The 19,609-nt window shown below is 47.3% G+C and overlaps 1 protein-coding gene across 1 annotated transcript in view; it reads right to left on the bottom strand.

Moving 5' to 3' along the window:
* The window catches only part of ABTB3 (ankyrin repeat and BTB domain containing 3), a 178,140-nt gene extending 158,946 nt beyond the window's left edge, over positions 1-19,194 (bottom strand). The window contains exon 1 of the mRNA XM_051638474.1: positions 18,163-19,194. Within this exon, the coding sequence (XP_051494434.1) occupies positions 18,163-19,141 (979 nt within the window). The 5' untranslated portion in view covers positions 19,142-19,194. The remainder of the gene's footprint in view (positions 1-18,162) is intronic.
* Between the last annotated feature and the right edge of the window lie 415 nt (positions 19,195-19,609).

The raw sequence follows: 19,609 nt of genomic DNA, 5'->3' as shown, positions 1-19,609 counted from the left end.
GCCTCGATAGCTGGTGAAGCTCAAACACTGAACAGATTTGCTGCAACCTTCCTGGGCAAAACCCATCCTTCCCTGCAGACACCCCTGAAAGGAGCTGGAGGAGAGATGCACAGCAGATATGCTGTGGTTTCTGACTACACTGCTCTAGGGATATTGCATTAGACAGGAGCGGAAGGGTTTCCTTCCTCCCCCCATATCCTCCATTCTATGTTTCAGTCTCAAAATCAACCTAGCCATGAGTTTACTGGTGATGATAAGGGAGGACTGAACATGACAGTGTTCAGTACCGCATCACCCCTCTATAATTGCAGCTGCAGAGGCTTGTAGCTGGCTTAGCACCATCCCAACAAAAAACATGGGACTGACTCCACTCCCTCATTACTTGGAGAGGAGCCAGACAGAGAAGGAAACTTTAATTCCCATAGAGCTCAGTCAGCGGATGGTCTCAGAAGAGGAGGGCTGGAAGGAGCCTCCAGAGCTCACTCCTTGCATTAACTCAGTGAGTGCTTTTGTCAGAGGAACGTTATTCACTCCTTCCCACTCCCCTTTTATTTTCTTACAGATCACAAACCCGACAGACACCTATGTTTAATTACAGGCATGGCACTGAAATACCGCAAGGACAGAATTACTCTGGATTCATGGTACACCTCCACCACTTGCTGATTACTTCACTTGCCACAGGCCTGACTCTGTTTCCACTGAATCTGTGCCTGTCCGTGACCCATGAGGTGATGGAGCAGCACCACACCTCAGGTACCACCAACACCTTGTAAACCATGGAGGCAGACGCTGAGCCAGGTTTTCGCATGTGGGCAACATGGTATCATTAGCCAAACTCACACAATGAACAACCCTGTGCTTTTCATTGAGGGGTATCAACAGCTTGCCCCACCGAAAATGGGATCTACAATATTTAAACTGGATCTATGGCTTTAAACGGGAGAAATGTAGATTTAGATTAGACATTAGAAAGAAATTCTTTACTGCGAGAGTGGTGAGACACTGGCACAGGCTGCCCACAAGTATTGTGGATGTCTCCTCCCCTGTAGTGTTCAAGGCCAGACTAGACAGGACTTTGAGCAACCTGGCCTAGTGGGAGATGTTCCTGCCCATGCAGGGGGTTTGAAACTAGATGAACTCTAAGGTGCCTTCCAACCCAAACCATTCTATGATTCTATGACTTTGAGGGAGTCCTTAGCTGAGAAGGAATGGCAGCTACTCACTATGGTGTTCCTGAGCAACCAAAACTGAAAGTCAGTTTGCTTAGTCAATCCCATCTCTCAGTTTCCACAATACTCCTGGCTAGATGCATTTTCTCTTCCATATGCATGCACAAATCCAGCTACTTGGGCTCACAGCAGGCAGCAAGCAATCAAATACAAATGCAGACATTTAAATCTCAGACAAATACTATGCAAACACATGTACTCTCATACAGGTACACAGCTTTCCAGCAACTGAAATGATTCATTGTAAGGGAAGAGTCTTTTTGTTTGTTTGGGGTTTTTTTTTGCTACAGGAACAGGTATTGATCCTGACACTCAAGTGGTATCTTCTCAAGAGAGCAGTTATTTGTCCTTTTTCTATGTCTTTCTTTCTGGACAGATGTCTTGACCAGAAACATTATACTGCTTTAGAGATTCAGTGCACACGTGCAAAAAGAGAAGGGGCAACATCCCATGTTCCCACAGCACAGCAATTGCTACTCCTGTAGGAATCTGTCTTGCTTTGCTGTTTCCTTTAACCCTTACTTCCTCTCGAGGAATTACTCAAGTGTGCGCAGAACAGCAGATGATGCATAAACCTCCCCTCAGATTCCACTGAGTTTAGACACTCACTTTGCGCAAGTCAAAATATATATTTGGCTTTTTATTATTTTTATTTAAAGGCCTACAGGGTTCCTTAAGCGTTCTAGTTCCCTCTGCTGCCATAAGAAGGTGCAGGATTTCTGAATGCAGTCAGCTGCTGTGCAAAGGCTCTGTTGCGGTCTTGGAAAAAACTCCAAGTTCACGTACCTCCCGATGGAGCTGCCTGCAGGATCACACCTGCCTCCCTGCAAAGGCAGAAGCCAGCACTGGCAGTGAAGGTCACCTCTAAGCAGTAAGGCTTCCAGAGACCGTCTGCTCTGGCTCTGGGTCTTTGGAAACAACTAGGTTTCTGAAGTGACCGTCTAAACAATACATGGGGCTGAAAGGAGCAGCCTGTCTCCACAAGGAAGATCAAGAAGGCAAAGCGTTTAAGCTTTTGCTTTCTACTAGGCTTCCATAATACTGTTCTTGAAGACATTAAAGCCAGGCATCCTGCTAACAAAGACAGAAAGCTAGACACCAACCAGAGCATCTCATTACAGGCCCGTCAGCCTCCCCAGACAGTCTCACAAGTAAGAAAAAGAGGAACACAGGAACCTCAGCTACTCAGAAGCTCTGCATGGTTTCCACCTGGCAGAGCCCAGGGCAGAAGCAGGGCTTTAAGCCAGGATGGGCATGCCAGGAGATGTGGCATTTCCATTTGTGAAGGCAGTACCCACCCCTGCTTTACATCCCTTCTAGCTTCCCATGAGTCAGAGAAAAGAGCTACACAGTCAGGCAGCCAATGCTGCTGCAAACTGAGAGGCATCAAACTGACCACTGCCGTAAGTAGCTACAGCTGCGCCTACCCGCAGGTGCTCTCCTGCACCAACAGTGAGGTGACAGCAAACCTCAACATCCCCAGACTAAAAAACATGCACAAGTACAAGGTTGGTTTCTTCACGCTCAAGGGAGGTGGTGCTTCCCAATGCTACATTTACACATGTAAAACAGAGGCAAATTGTTGACTAGCTGACAGTTTATCCAGCACCTCAAAGCAGTAAGACTGCCTGAAACAACTCCCTTTTGGAAAATAGCTCACCAGGAGAAAGCATAAGGCAATCTGATGGACACGGGCTGTGGCATATTTGCTAGTTCTGGATAGCATCCCTTAAGTTGCCCTCACAAGCGGGAGGCATGCCAAAGTCATGACATACTACACACTACTGTCCCCATCAGTCATTCATTTTGAGGTATTTCAAGCATCTGTGTCGCAAAGACAGCTTCCATCAAAAGTGGTGCTTCAAACAAAGACTGGAATCACTGAAAATTGTCTAAGGAGGGAAGTGTTATATGAAAGTTCAAATATAAGAGCTGTTTTTCTCTGACAAGCACACTCCAGGAACAGAAAGCACAGTAAAACACAGTTATTAACAGAAGGATGTATGTATCTTTCCAGGTGAACTCTCAATAATTTGAGAGGATACCAGATCACAGACTCATTTGGTGGGTTGTTGGGATTTTTTTTGTTTGTTCTGTTTTTTTTAAAAAAACACACAGTTATATTGACTTCAACAGAACTTTTCCACTCTGAAAGGACTGGATCTGCCTGATAATATATCTGACCTAAATGGAACTAGAGTCATTTTATCTCACAATTAAAATAAGCAGAAGGAAGATCACTGCAGCATGTCCTCATCTCATACTAGGAAGCAGAAATTTAGGAAAGGTTTACAGCAAGACTTGAGGCCATGAAACTAAATTTTCCTTTAATTACCAGCTGCTGAGTTTTCAGCTTGGACCTGCAGCCCAGAGTCTATGGACTGGGTAAGAGAAAAATCAGCCAGTATTCCCATGCGCCTCTGTAATTTGAAACCATTGAGATATAACTCAGGGTATAAATCACACAGCTCTATAAATAAAATAAATTATTATTTTGTACTCTTTGGAAGACAGCTGACACCAAATTAATGTAGCAAATGTAAGAAAAAATAAGCCTAGCTTGTGGCCTAAGCATGTAAGAAGCTCCTCCTTGTGCCAGGGGAGAAAACACCACCACCACCATTAGCTGGCTATGCCCTAAGGGGTTAAGGCTACAGGTAGCCCACAACACACTAAATGCCTGTCTGTACATAACATCTTCAGGTAATGAGGCAACTGTTTATTAACAGAAAGGGCCACCAGCAAAATTTCAGCAAACTCCCATGAAAGGGCGAGTTCCTATTCTCATGTAATTATATGGTGAATCTTCCCAGTAAGTCCCAGTCCCAAGTTCCCATCACATGGATAGCTGTGACTGATTCCCTATGCTACATAAAAAGCGTGTCCCACTTTTAAAATGCACAGTCACTTCTGTGAACTGAAGTATGACATGTCCCTGGCACAGTCTTTTTAAAACAAAGCTGCTACATACATGTGAAAAATCAAGCAACCCTCTACCATAAAATACCTAGTTTTGTATAAACTAATTATCCTCTGCAGCAAAAAGATCAGATAAATACAGTTCTGAAAGCATGTGGTTATGAAAATACTGACCGTATCATTTTGGCTCTTATATAACAAATTAAAAGGATAAAATGGAATAATTATTTAATTTCATAACAGGAAAGAAATCTTCTAACAGACAACTGTCAATTAAAATCCCTTCAGAAACACCCTGTTCAGTTTCAAAGTGAGGGACAAAGGTGCATTATGAAGTGGTTTAAGAAATGTATTCCTGCCTATTCTGTACCACTCCCACCCAATAATACAAAGCAAAGAGCACAGGACACATCTTGGAGCCCACCGATAAAAAGGCAGTGAGAGCTTTCCCTGCCAAAGACATCAAGATCCCTTGGGGGTGCCTACAAAAAAACATATTGAAGCCTGAGATGCAGTTCCTGTCTCTGTCTTTATGTGACACGAGCATGACTATTTACAAGAAATATGAAGGAGCACATGAAGATCTTTTCTCAAAATCCTTGCAAAATGGGAAGTTGCATTTCTTATTTAGTTTCTAAGAAAATGAGATTTACATGGCTGCATGTGCCTCCATGGCCCCCAGCAACCTTCCAGCTCATGGGTAGATTTCAACTAACTGTGGCCAAGGACTATGGCTCAAGAGACAGCCACTGACAACTACAAGTGTTATGGAAGAAAAAGATCTAGGAGAGACTATACCATTTTCCCCTATGGAGGGAAAGGCTGATGGCAAGTTGAACCTTCATTGGGCATTGGAAAAGCAACACAAGAGTGTGCTGAACGACACAAAGATGGAAAAAGCTTTAATCAACCCAACCCAAATGTAAAGCTCTCCTCATCCCTCCACCCTTGGGATCTGGCCACAATAATAAATAACTCAATAACTGAATTAAGTATGGAGTCTACTCTCTGACTTAGTGGCCCATCCTGTCTCATGGCTTGCTCAGCCCTCCCCAGAGCCTCCTCCCCCTGTCATGCTTGGGTACCACACAAGGGGTCACCAACAGCCAGCTGCCTTTCTCAAGCCCTTCCCAGACAGTACTGCAGTCAGGCAAGCATCATCAGCCTCTCAAACAAATTCAGTGCTGTTAGAAAGACGACAAACCATCATCAAGACCTTGGCCCTCTTAATGACAATCCCACACAGAAAGACTTGGGGCAAAGCCTTGAAGTCCACAGCCCCTCTGCACTTTTCCCCTCCGTCGATCCTCACAGTTATTAGGGAGGCACAAAACACAGGCTTGAGAAAGCAGAGCATTGGCCTCTCACACACTGCTAGATCATGAACAGAGAAACCCACTCCCATCATTGTCAATTAACAAGCCCCATTTTTATGTTTCTGTGGATCATCCCAAAGGAACAGGATAAGGCTACCAGCCTCCTTGCAGGGAGAAGGTTTAGTTCAAACACTCTGCATCCACTTTTAACAGAAATTGTTCGTAGCACATAATTGCAAGAAAGCCGCAATTAATTGTGCTACAATATCAGGAAACACCATTAGAGCCCATTATTTTCCCTCCAAGGCATTAGGTTACTACATTATTGATGTGACAGTCCAGTGTAATGAAGCAGTGCTTTGCATCTTTCTTCCCGCTGGACACCAAGTTCATGGTGGTATAGCTCCAATGCCAGATTAAGTGAGGTGGTTATTTTTTCCAGTAGGACCAAAAATTCCGGTTAACAACCTAACAAACAGCTGTGCAAAAAAGTTAATCACCTGTCCTTAATCAAATGCAAATTCCTGGGCTTCCATTTGATCCAGCTCAAAACTACAGCTACTTCTAAATACTCTGCTTCGACAGTGAATATTTTTACCTCAACTGGACAGACTATTTTCAGAAAGGCATTTAAGAGAGATTAAGCCAGAATGCAGTAAATTAGCGAGCCACTTATGTAAATACTGAACTTCTTTGAAGTTAAGGGGAAATAAAAAAGCAGCTCTAGGTAGAGGGTCACCTCTCCTAATACTGAGAGCAAGTATGAAAGCCAGGGAAGGAAGATTTGCCCATGTCAAAAGCGCAGAAGAAAACCTAGAAGAGTTATCACAAAAGGAGCTCAGAACAGCAGATCGTTCAGTTCTGAGGCTCTTACTTATTCATGGAACTACTGAAATGAATAAAGTTCATTAATGTGAACAATACTGTAGGAAGGAGCCTCTGTTTGCAGAGTGCCCAGTCAGCGGTGAACAGTTCTGCAGGGCAGAGGAAGGCTGGGAACACCCACCACATCTTGGGCAATGCCTGGGAAGGCTGTCCAGGCAAAGGCTGAGCTAAAACATGAAACAGTACTTCCTTTGTAATTATTAATATAAGACAGAGTATTAATATAATCTCTAGAAATGTTCTCCTTCATGTGCATAACCCTAGAAAATCAATCTCCAGTCACTCCCTGCAGTATTGAGCTCCACGAACCCCTAGTATGTTGCAGAAAGGAGAGAACTCTCTAGAGCTACTTTAAATTTACTTTCTTTCAGTTTCATTTAATCTTCTTGCATCTTGCACCTCTGCAAAAAATTAAGCTGCTGATCAGTTCCTGCTTTGCCACTCTCTCTCTTGCACAGTGCAATCACAGCTTCTCCTGGGTACCTTATTTCTGGACCAAATAATGCCACTCCAGTCGACAGTCGGCATACTGAAATATTCCCCTTGGGTTTCCCAACTTTTATTATCTTTTCTGCTGTTTGCCCTATTCTTACTCTTTCTGGAAATGAGGCTATGGAAACTGAACTAATTACTCCAGGCTCAGAGGATGTTTTATGGAGGTGCTGAATTGTTCTCATTTTTCTTTATGCCATGGCCAACACGCATGTGTTTGTCTAAATAGTGACAGCTATTTCAGTGTACCAGTGCCAGCAGCACTGCAGAGCTTCACAGGGAACAAGATCAGGACCTGTCCCAGTGACGCTCCTCAAGCCATAGTCAAGGGGAGGATAAATGAAGAAACCCTCATTTGCGCAACCCCTCTTCCCTCAAATGCCATCCTTACTCCCAAAACTGATGTTTTCTCAGGGGCTCATACAACTCAGTACCTACATGACCACAGAAGAGTGTGAATCCCAAACCTAAAGACCCCAGCATGCCCACAACACCTTCTCAATTCAGCTGGGGATGTCTCAGCACCCCTGTTAGGAGCATGCAACATGGATTGCACAAGCTGCCCATGGGCTTTGCAGCACCTTTCAATAGTACAGGTCTAATTCTGCTCAGCAACCAGCTTTGTAGCCAGTTTTGCAGTTTGGGTGTGTTTGCATTGTTTGCATGAGAAGCAGCTATTAAGCAGGCAGCTGTGTTCTAGGTAAACTCCCAGAGTGCCCCAAAGCACAGCCCTATGTTGCCATCTCATCTCAAGGTGACAAAGGTGGAAGTAAGGGTGGCAGAGTCCCTTACAAAGGAAAACCCTGCCATCACTGTGCCTCCTCACTTCAAATGAAAAAGAAGTCACCTGCAATAGTGGCCAATGCTTGAGCACCCAAGGCCAGCCCAAAACCTTAGAAAACTCTCTATGACTCACCAGCTCCTGCCTAACACCAACGCAGTCTGTAATTAAAGGTGTCTCGATAAAACCTCACCAGCCCTGATAAGGCACTGCTTCCACACCCATCTGGTAACTGCTGAGCGTCTCCACAACCTGAAGTTCCATCTCAAGCCCATCTTTCCATGTGACACCACTGGTCAGCGGAGAGGAGGCAGAGCTGACAGACATCAGCATCCCCATCTGCTCTGGTGGTTTGATGGCTCTCATCACCCCAGGTCTCCTTATAAAACCTGCCAATTATCCCATGCATATGCAGTTTCTATGCGCTGGAGAGGTGACAGCCCATTTCCCTCCTGAAAATCAATTAGACTATCTGCATGCTTAAGGAGGACTAAGCTTTGGCTAGGGTATTTTTTTCTTCTTGTATTTAATCTTGCTTTAGAAGCACTCAGCCACCGCACTTTAACTGCTGATGTATGTCAGACGGCGTCACTGACTTATCCACCTTGGCTCCCAGCTTTTGGCTGCAAGTACATTGCTACGTTAGTTCAGCATTCTTTGTATTAGACAGGTGTTTATCTCATTCCTACATTTAAACCTGTAAAGCAGTTGAAATTACTCATGCTTGTCTTCCCTGCACCAAACGTGCTCTTTAAGATGGACGGCATCACATGAATTCACACCGGCAGGAATTTTTCATCAAAAATAGCCTGCACTTTCCTGGTGTCTGGCCCTGCACTCACTCAGGTTGCAAAACTGCTTTCACTATCCAAAACCATTTGATGCACAAGGAAATTTTTTTGTGAGCATGGTGGTATAACAAAGAACTAGTCAGTAGGTACAGCCCAACAGCAAAGCAACAGCGGGCCCTAACTACAGAGCTGTGGCTTGTTTGGGGTTAGGATTTTTTTCCCTGTTACAGGAATTGCATATTTTGAAAACCCTCCTCCTTACTGACAGCATGCCAGATAATTAAACTGAACCTTTTATTTTTAAAATCTAATTTACTTTTGAAAACATACACTGCTGGACTATTTTTAGAGTTTTTCTTATGTGGGCCAGTGGAAATAGGCTAGTTAGTTAGCACAAGGGCTTACAGGCTGCGCTGAGCAGCATTCACTTTTGTCATCTCTAAGCTGAACAACGTGAATCAGTAAAACAACTAAAAAAAAATTCCTTTCAAATTATAAATAAATACCTGCAGGAAGGTACTAATCTTTACTGCTGGTTTTGAAATAGCTTATTTTTAGCAAAAATAAATCTGGGCCTACAGCTTTGACTCAGGAGTTTCCTTAATTTGTTACCATATGTGAGACCTTGTTCTGGTATTTGAGGAGCTGCCCTCATCACTGAAATCAGGTGAGGACAACAGGATTGAGTTTAGCCATACCTTTGGAAGGTGTTATATCAAACATGGCTCCACACAAAATGTATCCCAGAGAAATCAAGTAACACGAGTAGCACTAGGATAATTTTTCTGAAGTATTGAGTTTCGTGACCCTTACTTTATAAACATCAAGGGAAGTAACAGCATCAGAGGTACCTGCATCTAGACCCTAGCAGTTTTATTCACTGTACTACAATACAGAGCAAAATAATCTACCTACTCAGACTTACAATGAATGATTCAGTGAAACTAATATCCGATATGCTGGCATGCAAAAAAAGTGGTCCTGTATTACAAAAACAAAAAGTCTTCTTAGCATCCTCCACGCAAAGCATCTCAGTGGGTACCCAAAATGACTCCAGTCTCTGAGATCTCCTTTCTGTTGTTCCCACCAAAGGGCTGGGAGACCAGCATAAGTCTCTGTTGCATCTGACCCACCTCAATGGTGGCAGTTTGCCTTGCTACCAGCCACATCCTCTGCTTTGAGGTGAGATGTGAAGATGCTTCACCTGGGGCAAAGGACCTGCAGCCTGGGAAGTGGATACAGCCCACAACCTCATAACCTCTATATTTCCAAGTCCCTGCCGGATAACATCCCAGAGAGAGTTTTGCAAGGCTTGCTCAGCGCTCTGCAAGGAAAAGCCAACCTACCCTGACTTTAGCTCCTTGCTCACAGCCAAACACAATATATTAGCAAAGGCACTACAGTCCAGCCATGTTTACCCAAGACTACCATGGGACCAGGAAAAGTGCAAAACACTGCAGGATACAAAGTCTCCTCCAATTATTTGACCTCCGTGAAAATGCAAATGCATTCACCATACCTCTGCTGCAACCCCAGCCCTGTTCACTTCCCCCACCTGGGAGCAATATTTCACAGCACTGCAATTTAAAAGCAGGCTGGTTTTATTACTTTTAAAGCCTCAGACCCTCGCTGCCTGAGCACTCAAGGACAGAAATCTGGTCCTTGAAGAGGCCTCTTCTCTAATCTTCTCAGGGGTTCCCATTTGCCTGCTCACTTGCAAGCCTATCCTGAGAACTTTATAGCCATGTCAAGTCCACGTGCTGTTCACATGAGCAAGATCTATCCACGCAAGGGCTCCGGGAGCAGGATACAAACTTGCTGACCCAAAGGTATGACCCATCCCTCCTACATCAGCTGCAATGGGCTCTTATCTCCTGGCAAGCATCCTGTAGCACCAGATCCCTCCCTGCACTTTCACTTTCAGCTGCCTTACAACTCCAGGAGAAAAGAGGTTACACCTGTCCTCTCTACTTCCATACTCTTTATCAACAGTATGCACTATATCCATATCCATCACTGACTTAAGCACAAGGGTAAGAAGAGCCCAGTCCCCAAGTGTCACACCAGCAAAGTTCACACCAAGGAGATCTGTGATGTTCATTAACAACAGCCAAGCCACACACCATCACGCAGGTTTACACCAGATCTGCGTGACAGCCAACACGACCAGAATCTGGCCCAAAATTTTTTAACAAGTATGATACCCTTTAACGTGGTGCTTTTAAATGGCCTGGAACAGGCTCAGATGAACAAGTCCTTCCTCCCTTATCCACCTCTGCCAGCTCAGTTCAGCAGGGGCACAATCACCTGCCCTGAGGCCTACTGGTACAAGTGGTCCAATTTTCTTCCCATTCCTTATTACAACCCAGTATTCTTCAAACCTAAATCAAGGCAAAGCTGATTTTTTTCTCCTTATCAGTGACAAGCCAAGAGAATTCCCATGGGAAACCACAAGCATCCCAAGCATCTCTTCAGCCCCCAAAGTTGGTCCATGTGTTTACCTCAGGATGCCAACTGCCTCCTTACAGTACCATATTTTAAAACCTCCTGGGTTGTTTCCAACAATTACACAAAAAAACCAAACCAAAACAAAAGGTATTGCTTACTATGAACCTAGCACAGGAATCAAGGGACAGAATAAAATACCATCAAGTTGACCAGCACTGCTTGAACGGAGCCCAAGAAAATGGTCATGTCCCATAAGCCATGCTATGAACCTTCCTCCTCACCCATAAACTGCCTGGTGAGGGAGTGTAACAATTCAAAACCATCAGTTCAGTATGACATGTTAAATTAATGAAAATAACTGAGACAAGCCTCTGCAAGCTCAACATTGTATCAGGGTACAATGTGTCCCATCCAGTGCTGCTGAACTGATCCACACTGACCTCCTCGTTCTTCAAATGCATCCAGAATCACACCCCTCACTTCTGCTATCAAAATGAGACTACAGCTGCTTTCTCACTCATTTCACCTGATCACTGGCCTCCCCTCTTCTGTTTTTATAGAAGATTTAGCTTTATGGAAAGCAAGAGGAGTGACTGACCACCATATTATATCTTCTCACAGCCTACAACAGCAGGATTGCTATATTACCTTCTGGGAAAATGGGAAGTTTACATGTTGACAAGACAGAGGTGGCCACACTGAGCCCATTGATAGAAAAATCTTTGTTGTAAGAAATCCTCAAAACCAAGGACAGATTGAGAGCCACACTTGAGGCTTCAGCTGAGTCCTCTCTAATGTCTGTGTTTTTTCCAAGCTGTCCAACTCTCTGGCAAAGTATCTACAGTTTAAGCTGACTGTGCAAGCTCTGGAGTAGTTCTGACTCCATCTGTATGCCTTTTAAAATCTTAACATACTTACCAGGTGCATAACAATTGTAATTACAGATTTACAGGGAGACGGTGCAGTAAGTTGCTTTCGGTGAGAAAGAAAACAAGGGAAAGAGCAATGGAAGAAAAAAAAGCTCCTACTTTTTCCTTATATCCTGCTGAAACCTTCTACACCCAGGGCAAAAGATAAACACCCTGCAGACAGAGCCAGCGACAGGAGCACTGGGATGGAGAGATGAAAAGGGTGGCACTGCTGCCAGGGATGGACAAGATGGTCCGGCCAGGGAGATGAAGAGAAGCACCATTGAAGTCTTGAAACTGAGAAGAGACTGGGGAAGTAAGCAGGCTCTGACGCATGCTGTGAAGATTTTGGAGGCAACAGCACCAGTAAAATCAGCCCACAATGCCAAGCAGCCACTCCTTGGTGTTGAAGGAGAACAGGAACAGCTTGATGGGCTCCAAGCAGTCACCACGGCCACTGGGAGTACACAGAGAGCCCACCTGCTTGCGGACAGAAACGGTGGCAGTGCTGCTGCTGGTCATCCCCAAGGCAAGAGAGCATGTCCTGCTGATGAACCCCATCACCCATCCCCTCCTTGCTTCTTCCATACAGCCTCTACTGGGCCAGCAACAGAGCTATTTTGGAGTGGGAGCCGACAGCTTCGGCAAGCTGTCCGAAAGGAGACCCAGCTCTTTTTGCACTACACATTGGCCACAGGAAATCACTCCAGGCAGAGGATTCAATTCCGAGCGCCCACACGCTCCAGGAATCAGCTCCCTTCTCCTCTAGTGTTATCTAATCAAGCGTGGCTTTCTCCTTTCACACCTTCACTGAAGGTAAGGTAGCGGGAAGACACTGAAGCTTTCCTCTGGCTTCAGACACACACTGAAGCTTTCCTCTGGCTTCAGACACAGGAGAACCATGTCCCGGTCCAGAAGGGTGAAAAGGCTAAGGCTTTACAAGTACCCACCTGGTGCACACCTTGGTAATTTACTCTGGACAACACGGAAGATTTCTGATTGATAACTGACAACTTGGTTCGATACACGCTGCACAAGCACACAAACCAATGGTGTTTTTTTCACTCCAAGTACCTCTGAGTAGCTACAGAAGAGAGACTATTAGAGAAAGGTGCAAAGTTGTCCCTAACACTCACCTCCATCTGTGTTACCAGCTCACAGGAGGGCTGAAAGATGCGCTGAAGCCTGTCACAATCCAGCAAAATAGGCCAGGAACCAAATATACTGCTAAAATTACACTGTTATGCCCCTTGTATACAGAGTCATATTTCCCACTTGTAAGTCCAAACTCTCATTTACATTGGAAACCAAGTGGTGCAACTGCAGCCCTCCCCAGCATGGCCATGGCTATAACTGCCATTAAGGTACTTTCCAATATGATAAAGGGAATAAACATATGGGCATACATCATCTTTATTATTACTACTATTATGGGTATTTCTTGTATAACCATTTCTGGGATTTTTTTTTTCATGTTAATACTCATAACTGGACCAAATTATATGAAGAAAAGTGTCCAGAACAGCAGAACCTTCAGCAGCCAGTCAAACAGCAACACTGGACTGGGTCTTCACTTCCCAGTCCCACCATTGCTTCTTCTTAACCCCCACAAGGCAACAGAGGTCTGTGATGAGCACAAACACTGGGTGTCCATTTGTCCTGCTCCTGCCAACACAGGATGTTCAAGCAAAGTACCCTTTCCAGGAAAGGAACACGGTTTCCCTAGTGCCATCCCAGGTCCCAACAGCATTGATGGCCTCAAAGCACGACCAGGCACAACCTCCTGCCCTATGGGCATGCACCTCTCCCTCCCATCCAGAGAGGGTACAAATGCCCAACTTGTTTAGACATGCTGTGGAAGTTTGCTCAGGAGGTTGTCAGGTAAGAGAACTGAGCAAAAATACATTATTTGTTGCACTGCTACTGATGTCAACCTCTGGGCAAGGGACTCAAGTGCCCAGAAGCAGATGAGAAAAAATGAACAGCAGAGAGACCCCTAAGTATAACATACAGGAGCATATAAGAAACTTCAAACTGTATTTCAAACTTTTCTTTACTAGTGAAAAAGAAGATTGAAATAAAATGGGGGGTGGCGGGAGGGGGAAAGGATGTTCTTGAGACTGCAGTTAAAAAAAGGCCCAGGAAAGAGGAATAAAATTCCATTTTGTGCCCCAATATTCCTCAATCATCATAGCTGAAATAAGTTTCAGATTGATTTTCACATTGCCCTTAAAGCCATAATAGCATCTTGAATGGTTCACTTACAGTAGAACACAGAGAAGTAACAGATAACAGTTTGCTCCCCAGTAAGGAACAGGAACATATATAAACACACATACATATACATATATCTCAGAGCTTTAAAGCATTAATTGATTTGATTAAGCTGTGTTAATATATTGGTATTGCTCATTTGCCTGGAGTCCCTCTGGTTCTCCTAGATTAGGAGAAGAGGCTGAGGTTAAACTGAGGTTAGCTGACATGTGTCAGCCAAGCCTGACCTAATCCTGGGGTTCTTCCTAGTTGTTGTGTCTTCCTCTCTAAATAATATTAAGAATAGGAATAAACCACAGGGATGCAGTTTTGCTCCAAATAACTATTTTTAGTAGCTGTACACAAACAGAAAAGGCCAAGTTGTGCACACCAGCTGCTTTGCAGAAACCTTCTCCCTGAGATTCCCAGTTCCCTGGCAGTGTCCCTTGGGGCCTCTGCCTTTCCCACCATGAATCCTGCAACACAAGATAAGGAAAACCCCAGGACTGAAACAGGAACAACCCATTTTCTAAACTCAAGTGCTGTCTAATACCTTCCTCTGCCTGGTAAAAGTGGACCTTTACAACACAGAGTAGGTGACTTTGAGCTACTTGGACCTGCCCTCCAAGTAGCCACTGTGAAAATGAAATACATGGACCTACTCCTACGATTTGCACTGGATCCAAGACCTAGGGAAACATCCCAGTCATGTTGAAGCAGACCTCTGACCTAGACTAAAAGTAGGGGTGTGATGAGCAATAAAGAAACTAAAATAATATACCTTAAACCACAGAGGTGCCAGCTTTTACTGCCTTTCATTGAGTAAACAATATTTCGCTCCCACTATTTCAAGGGAAATAACACTCCATGTGACTGTTATAGGATGTAAAATGAGTCTTGTGCTGTTCAGATGGAGTTTGTAATTGAAACATTGGAGTGCCAATGAAATCCCAAACGTAAAGTTTTTAATTTTCATTCAACCATGACATTAAAATTCTGATGGTGCAAGGGGGGGAGAAGTAATTACTACCTCAGAGTGCTTTTAAGATCTATTATTTCTGATACAGTAACGGGGGTAAGCTCAGACAAGACGCCAGCAGCTGCTAGAATACTCCAGTGGCTTGTTCCTGACACTGTTGCCTGCTTCTCCTTTGCTGTCATCCTTACTCCCATGCCACACACAAGAAGTGGTCAAAAGGTTTATGAAGGAGATGTGACCTGCAATGCACGAAGAAGTGCCACCACCTCCAACCACGTGCCTTCAACCCTGCATGAGGAGTGATCAGGCAGCTGTTGGAGAGCAGGGCTCCTGTCAAGGCCAGAGGTACCCAAGACAAGCCCAGCAGGCTGAAGCACCCACCAGAAGAACTGGCTCAGACATCTTCTTTGTCTGAAGGCATATGACCATCATTTATAGGAAGAAGAAGGTTATCTTGCAATCATGATCTTATTCAGCAGCTTCCAAAATGACTGGGTATGAGACTATAAAACCTCAACTGAAACCACTAAATGCTCTGCACAGCTGACAGGGAAACTCTGAAAGGCTGGCTTGTGTCTTGCAGATCCTCAGACCATCTTCCCCAACACACATGTCCACAAACTATATTAGAACAATCTTGGACTAAACTGATGTTCCTCACATTCTTGCATCCCATGATCTTCACGGGCTGCCCGTTTCACTTCCGGGATGGATATTAAAGTGTTGAATTTAGCCTGGAAAATTTTTAAAGGTTTGACATTTGCCTGCCAGAGAGACACTGCTCCTCCCCCCAAAAAACTGCCTGCAGGAAAGGTACTGCTAAGGGATTTGCTTTTGCACGGTTTTCCTTTCACCCACTTCACTCAAAGCATATAGGCCATGGTATCTCCAGAAAGGATCCCGCCACTGCTTCTCATCCACGCCTGATGGACCCTGATTTCGGTGTCAGTGTGTCCACATGCCACCCAGCTGGAGAATGGCACCATGATTTATCAAACCTCCAGAGTACAAGACCTGTCTCTTCTCCTCGAGTAGCACAGAGAGATGTGAGAAGTCTCCCACCTATTAAGTTGCTTTATCACAGTGTTTCAAGTACTGAGTAGAGACAGGATCAACTTGTGGTTACGCCACTGTATAGAGATGCAGCTTCCAGCAGTCCTAACCTCCACCACAGATTGCCCACATAGTTTCGAGCAGGTCAAATAATCTCTTACATCAGATTTCCCCACCTTTTAAATGCCTGAGAAGGAAACATTTGCAACCAACCATGGAGCACTCAGACATCAAAATGGCGAGGACTATATAAACAGATGCGTATCTCACTGGTGAAGAAGCAGGCTGATGTGTTTAATGGTTTGTAATGGTTGTTTTAGTTGCCATGAAAATATTTAAGAGCATGAAACGCATCCATGGATTAAATCTAAATAAACATAAACAGCAATAAAAAATGGCTTTTATCACAAGAAGGCCTGACTCTTGTTTGCACCTGTAACCCTAAATATATATAACTGGATGCCAAACCAAGTATCCTAAGATACTAAAGAGCAAAACAACGTTAGTCATTTGCATAGCAAGCATAATGCACACAGGGAGAGAGGCAAAACAAAATGGACAACTTGAGTATGATTCGAACATCTTAGAAAAATGCCATTTGCCCGAGTCAGGACTGAGCTACCAAGGAGATCTGTGCCAGGGAAAGCTCTAAGAAAATGGAGATGAACACTCTGAATCCTGTCCCTGGAAGGGAGATAAATGAGGGTCAGAACGAAGTTTATTTAAATCCACCCAGCTGATACAGAAGGGAGTTAGAGCTGCAAAACAAAATGAAAGGCTCAGTAGGAGCCTGCACAGCCAGCGCTGCAATGTCAGAAACGCAACACAGTGCCACCTGAAACCTACAGGCACAGTACCAGGACTGGAGGGAAAAAACCACCGGTGGCACTCCTGGGGAAGGCAGGCCTGCCAGCAAACAGCGCCAGAATAAAGCGTGAGGGTCCTGCAACACATGCCCCTGGCAGCAGATGCATTTCGAGGGGAGACTCAGCAGAGCCTCTGGGGAGAACATCCACTGCTGGAGCAAAACCGCCAGCGGAACCTAACGGATCTGCGTCTATTTACACTGGGGAGGGGGATTGCCCCCTTTCTTTTGCTTGGATGCCTGCTTAGCATCCTCCTTCGGGTCTCTTATAGGAGTGAAGGTGTCTTAACACAATAGATAATTAGCTGTAATACATTGTCTGTAGCTATGAAAACTTAACAGGGCTTATCTATAGACCTGATCTAGACTTCCAGTTATCCTTGTTCTCCCAGTTCCCTTTTTTCCCCAATATTTGCATCTCAGCTTGACAAGCAGTTTATATTTAAGCTTAATAAAAGTGCTTGCATGTGCCTGTGCATGCTTAGAAGGCAGGAGAAAACCACCCGTTTTGAACTTGGACTCCCTGAGACATGGCTCGTTTCATTTGCCCTTCCCTGACAAACAGAGGGAGCGGAAATAAGAAACGTCAACTTTGGGATCCTGCTGTACCGAACGGTAACTCACTAAAAATATGGGGCTCTTCGTTAAAAAAAAAAAAAAAAAGAAACAGAAAAAAAAAAAGGGGGGGGGTGTTAAAAAAAAAAATAAAATCCCCAGGAAGTTGATGCATCACCGTGTTGCATCTGTGTCAAGCTCCGGATAAACAAGCAGCAACATGAATGAAATCTGTCCAGAAAGACTGCATTTCAGCGCCAACCACGCAATCTCTGGCCAAACCGCTGCATATGTAACAAAGTTTGATCTCGCTTGCGAGCGCTCAGCTGCGCTTCTGCCATTTCCTGTGGAAAACTGAAGCTCTGAACCGTGCCCGTCACCCAGCCCTGGCCGACACCCCTGCCCGCTGCCCCTAAAGACACACACACACCCCCCTACGCCCCCCGCCCCCCCGGCAGAGCCAGGCGGGGATGCTCGGCAGCAGCGCCCACCTCGCACTCCGGGCCGGGCACCGTCGGGAAAGGGGCAAAGCCGCGGCGCTGCCCCCCCTCCTCCTTCCCTCCCCAGCCAGCCCGGCCCCGCCACAGCCCCGCAGCCGCGGCCCGCTCCGCGCCCGCGGGGGGGTTCCCGCCCCGGCGCAACAGGTGGTCGGCGGCGCCCGGTCCCGCCCCGCGGCTGCACTCACCGCTGGCATTCTTGCCGCAGATGAGATGCTGGTAGGGCTGCAGCAAGCCCCAGAGCTCGGGGTCGTTGTTGACCGTCTGCTCCAGCGCTTCCAGAGTGAAGCGGGGCGCCTCGGCGCCCTCCTTCTCCTTCTCGGCCGGGACGGAGGCGGCCCCGGCCCCGGCGGCGGCCGGGGGGCGGCCGGGCGGCGGGAGGGGGGCGGCGGGGCCGGCCAGCACCCGGGCGTGGATGTCGCGGAAGAGGCACTCGGTGCCGGCCGTGAGGTAGATGGCGGCGTGCTCGTGGATGCGCAGGGCCACGCGGCTGTCCACCATCCAGCGGTAGAACTTGCCCACCGAGAAGGCCAGCCCGCAGCGCGCCGACTTGCCGCGGCTGAAGCGGTCGCCGCCGCTGCCGCTCATGTTGTAGAGGGAGAGGGCGCCGAGGGCGGCCGCCGTGCAGCGGGCAGACAGCGTCCAGCCCAGGACGATCTCCATGGCGCTCCGCACCTCGTGCTTGGTGCACTTGGCGAAGCGGAGGCTGAGGCGCTGTGCCTCCCGGGCGATGCGCACCAGGGCCCGGCTCACCAGCGTCGAGAGCCGCGCCGCCGCATCCCGGCTCCCGGGGCTGGGGGCGCCCGGCGCCCGCGGCTCCCGGCGCGGAGGCAGCGGCGGCGACAGCAGCAGCGCCTCCACCTCCTCCAGGCTCCAGGGGACCTCCTCAAGGTCGGGCAGGAGCCGGGAGCACTGCTGCCCCGCGCAGTCCAGCACCTCGGAGTCTTCCGCTAGGACGGTGTTGACGGTGTCGAAGCTGTTGTGCCGACTGTGCATGGAGTCAGTTAGGTGCGGCCAGCAGCTTCCTCCATAGGGGTACGCGGGGTGCGAATCCGAGCAGCACAGCGACAAGTTGGAGGAGTGCACCGAGTCCGCCGCGCCACCATACCCGGAGTCCAGCGTCAGGTCTTCCAGCGTCCTCACCGCCGTCTTACCTCTGCGGGCCATCGCTGCACTTCATGCTGCACCCGCGGGACCCGGGCGGGGAGCGACTCGCAGGAAAAAGGGGTAGGAGGGGGGGGGGAAGAGAACAGCGAGGGGGCGCGCCGAGACCCGCTGCCCGCTTCGCCCCGCCGGCCACAGCCTGCTGCCGCCCCTCTCCGCCAGCGAAGCGGCGCTGCTGCCCGCACCCTGTGCTGCCGCCGCCCGCGGCCCCGCTCCCGGCCCGGCTCCTGCACTGCGCCGCGCCGCCCGCCCGCCCGACACCGCAGCGCCGCGCCGGCCAGGCGGCGGGGGGGGGGGGGCGGGGCCATGCAAAGCGCCTCGGGCTCGGACCAATGGCACTGCGCGGAGGGGGCGGGGATATGCAAAGCGCCCCGCCCGGCGGCCAATGGGGCGGCGCCCTGCGCCTGGCGGCGGCTCCGGTCGCCTCCGCGGGGCGCGGAGCCGGGGCGCGCAGCAGCGCGCGGGCAGGGG

Source organism: Apus apus, chromosome 1 (genome assembly GCF_020740795.1).
Source record: "Apus apus isolate bApuApu2 chromosome 1, bApuApu2.pri.cur, whole genome shotgun sequence".
Lineage (NCBI taxonomy): Eukaryota > Metazoa > Chordata > Aves > Apodiformes > Apodidae > Apus > Apus apus.
This window is presented reverse-complemented; position numbering and strand designations above follow the sequence as displayed.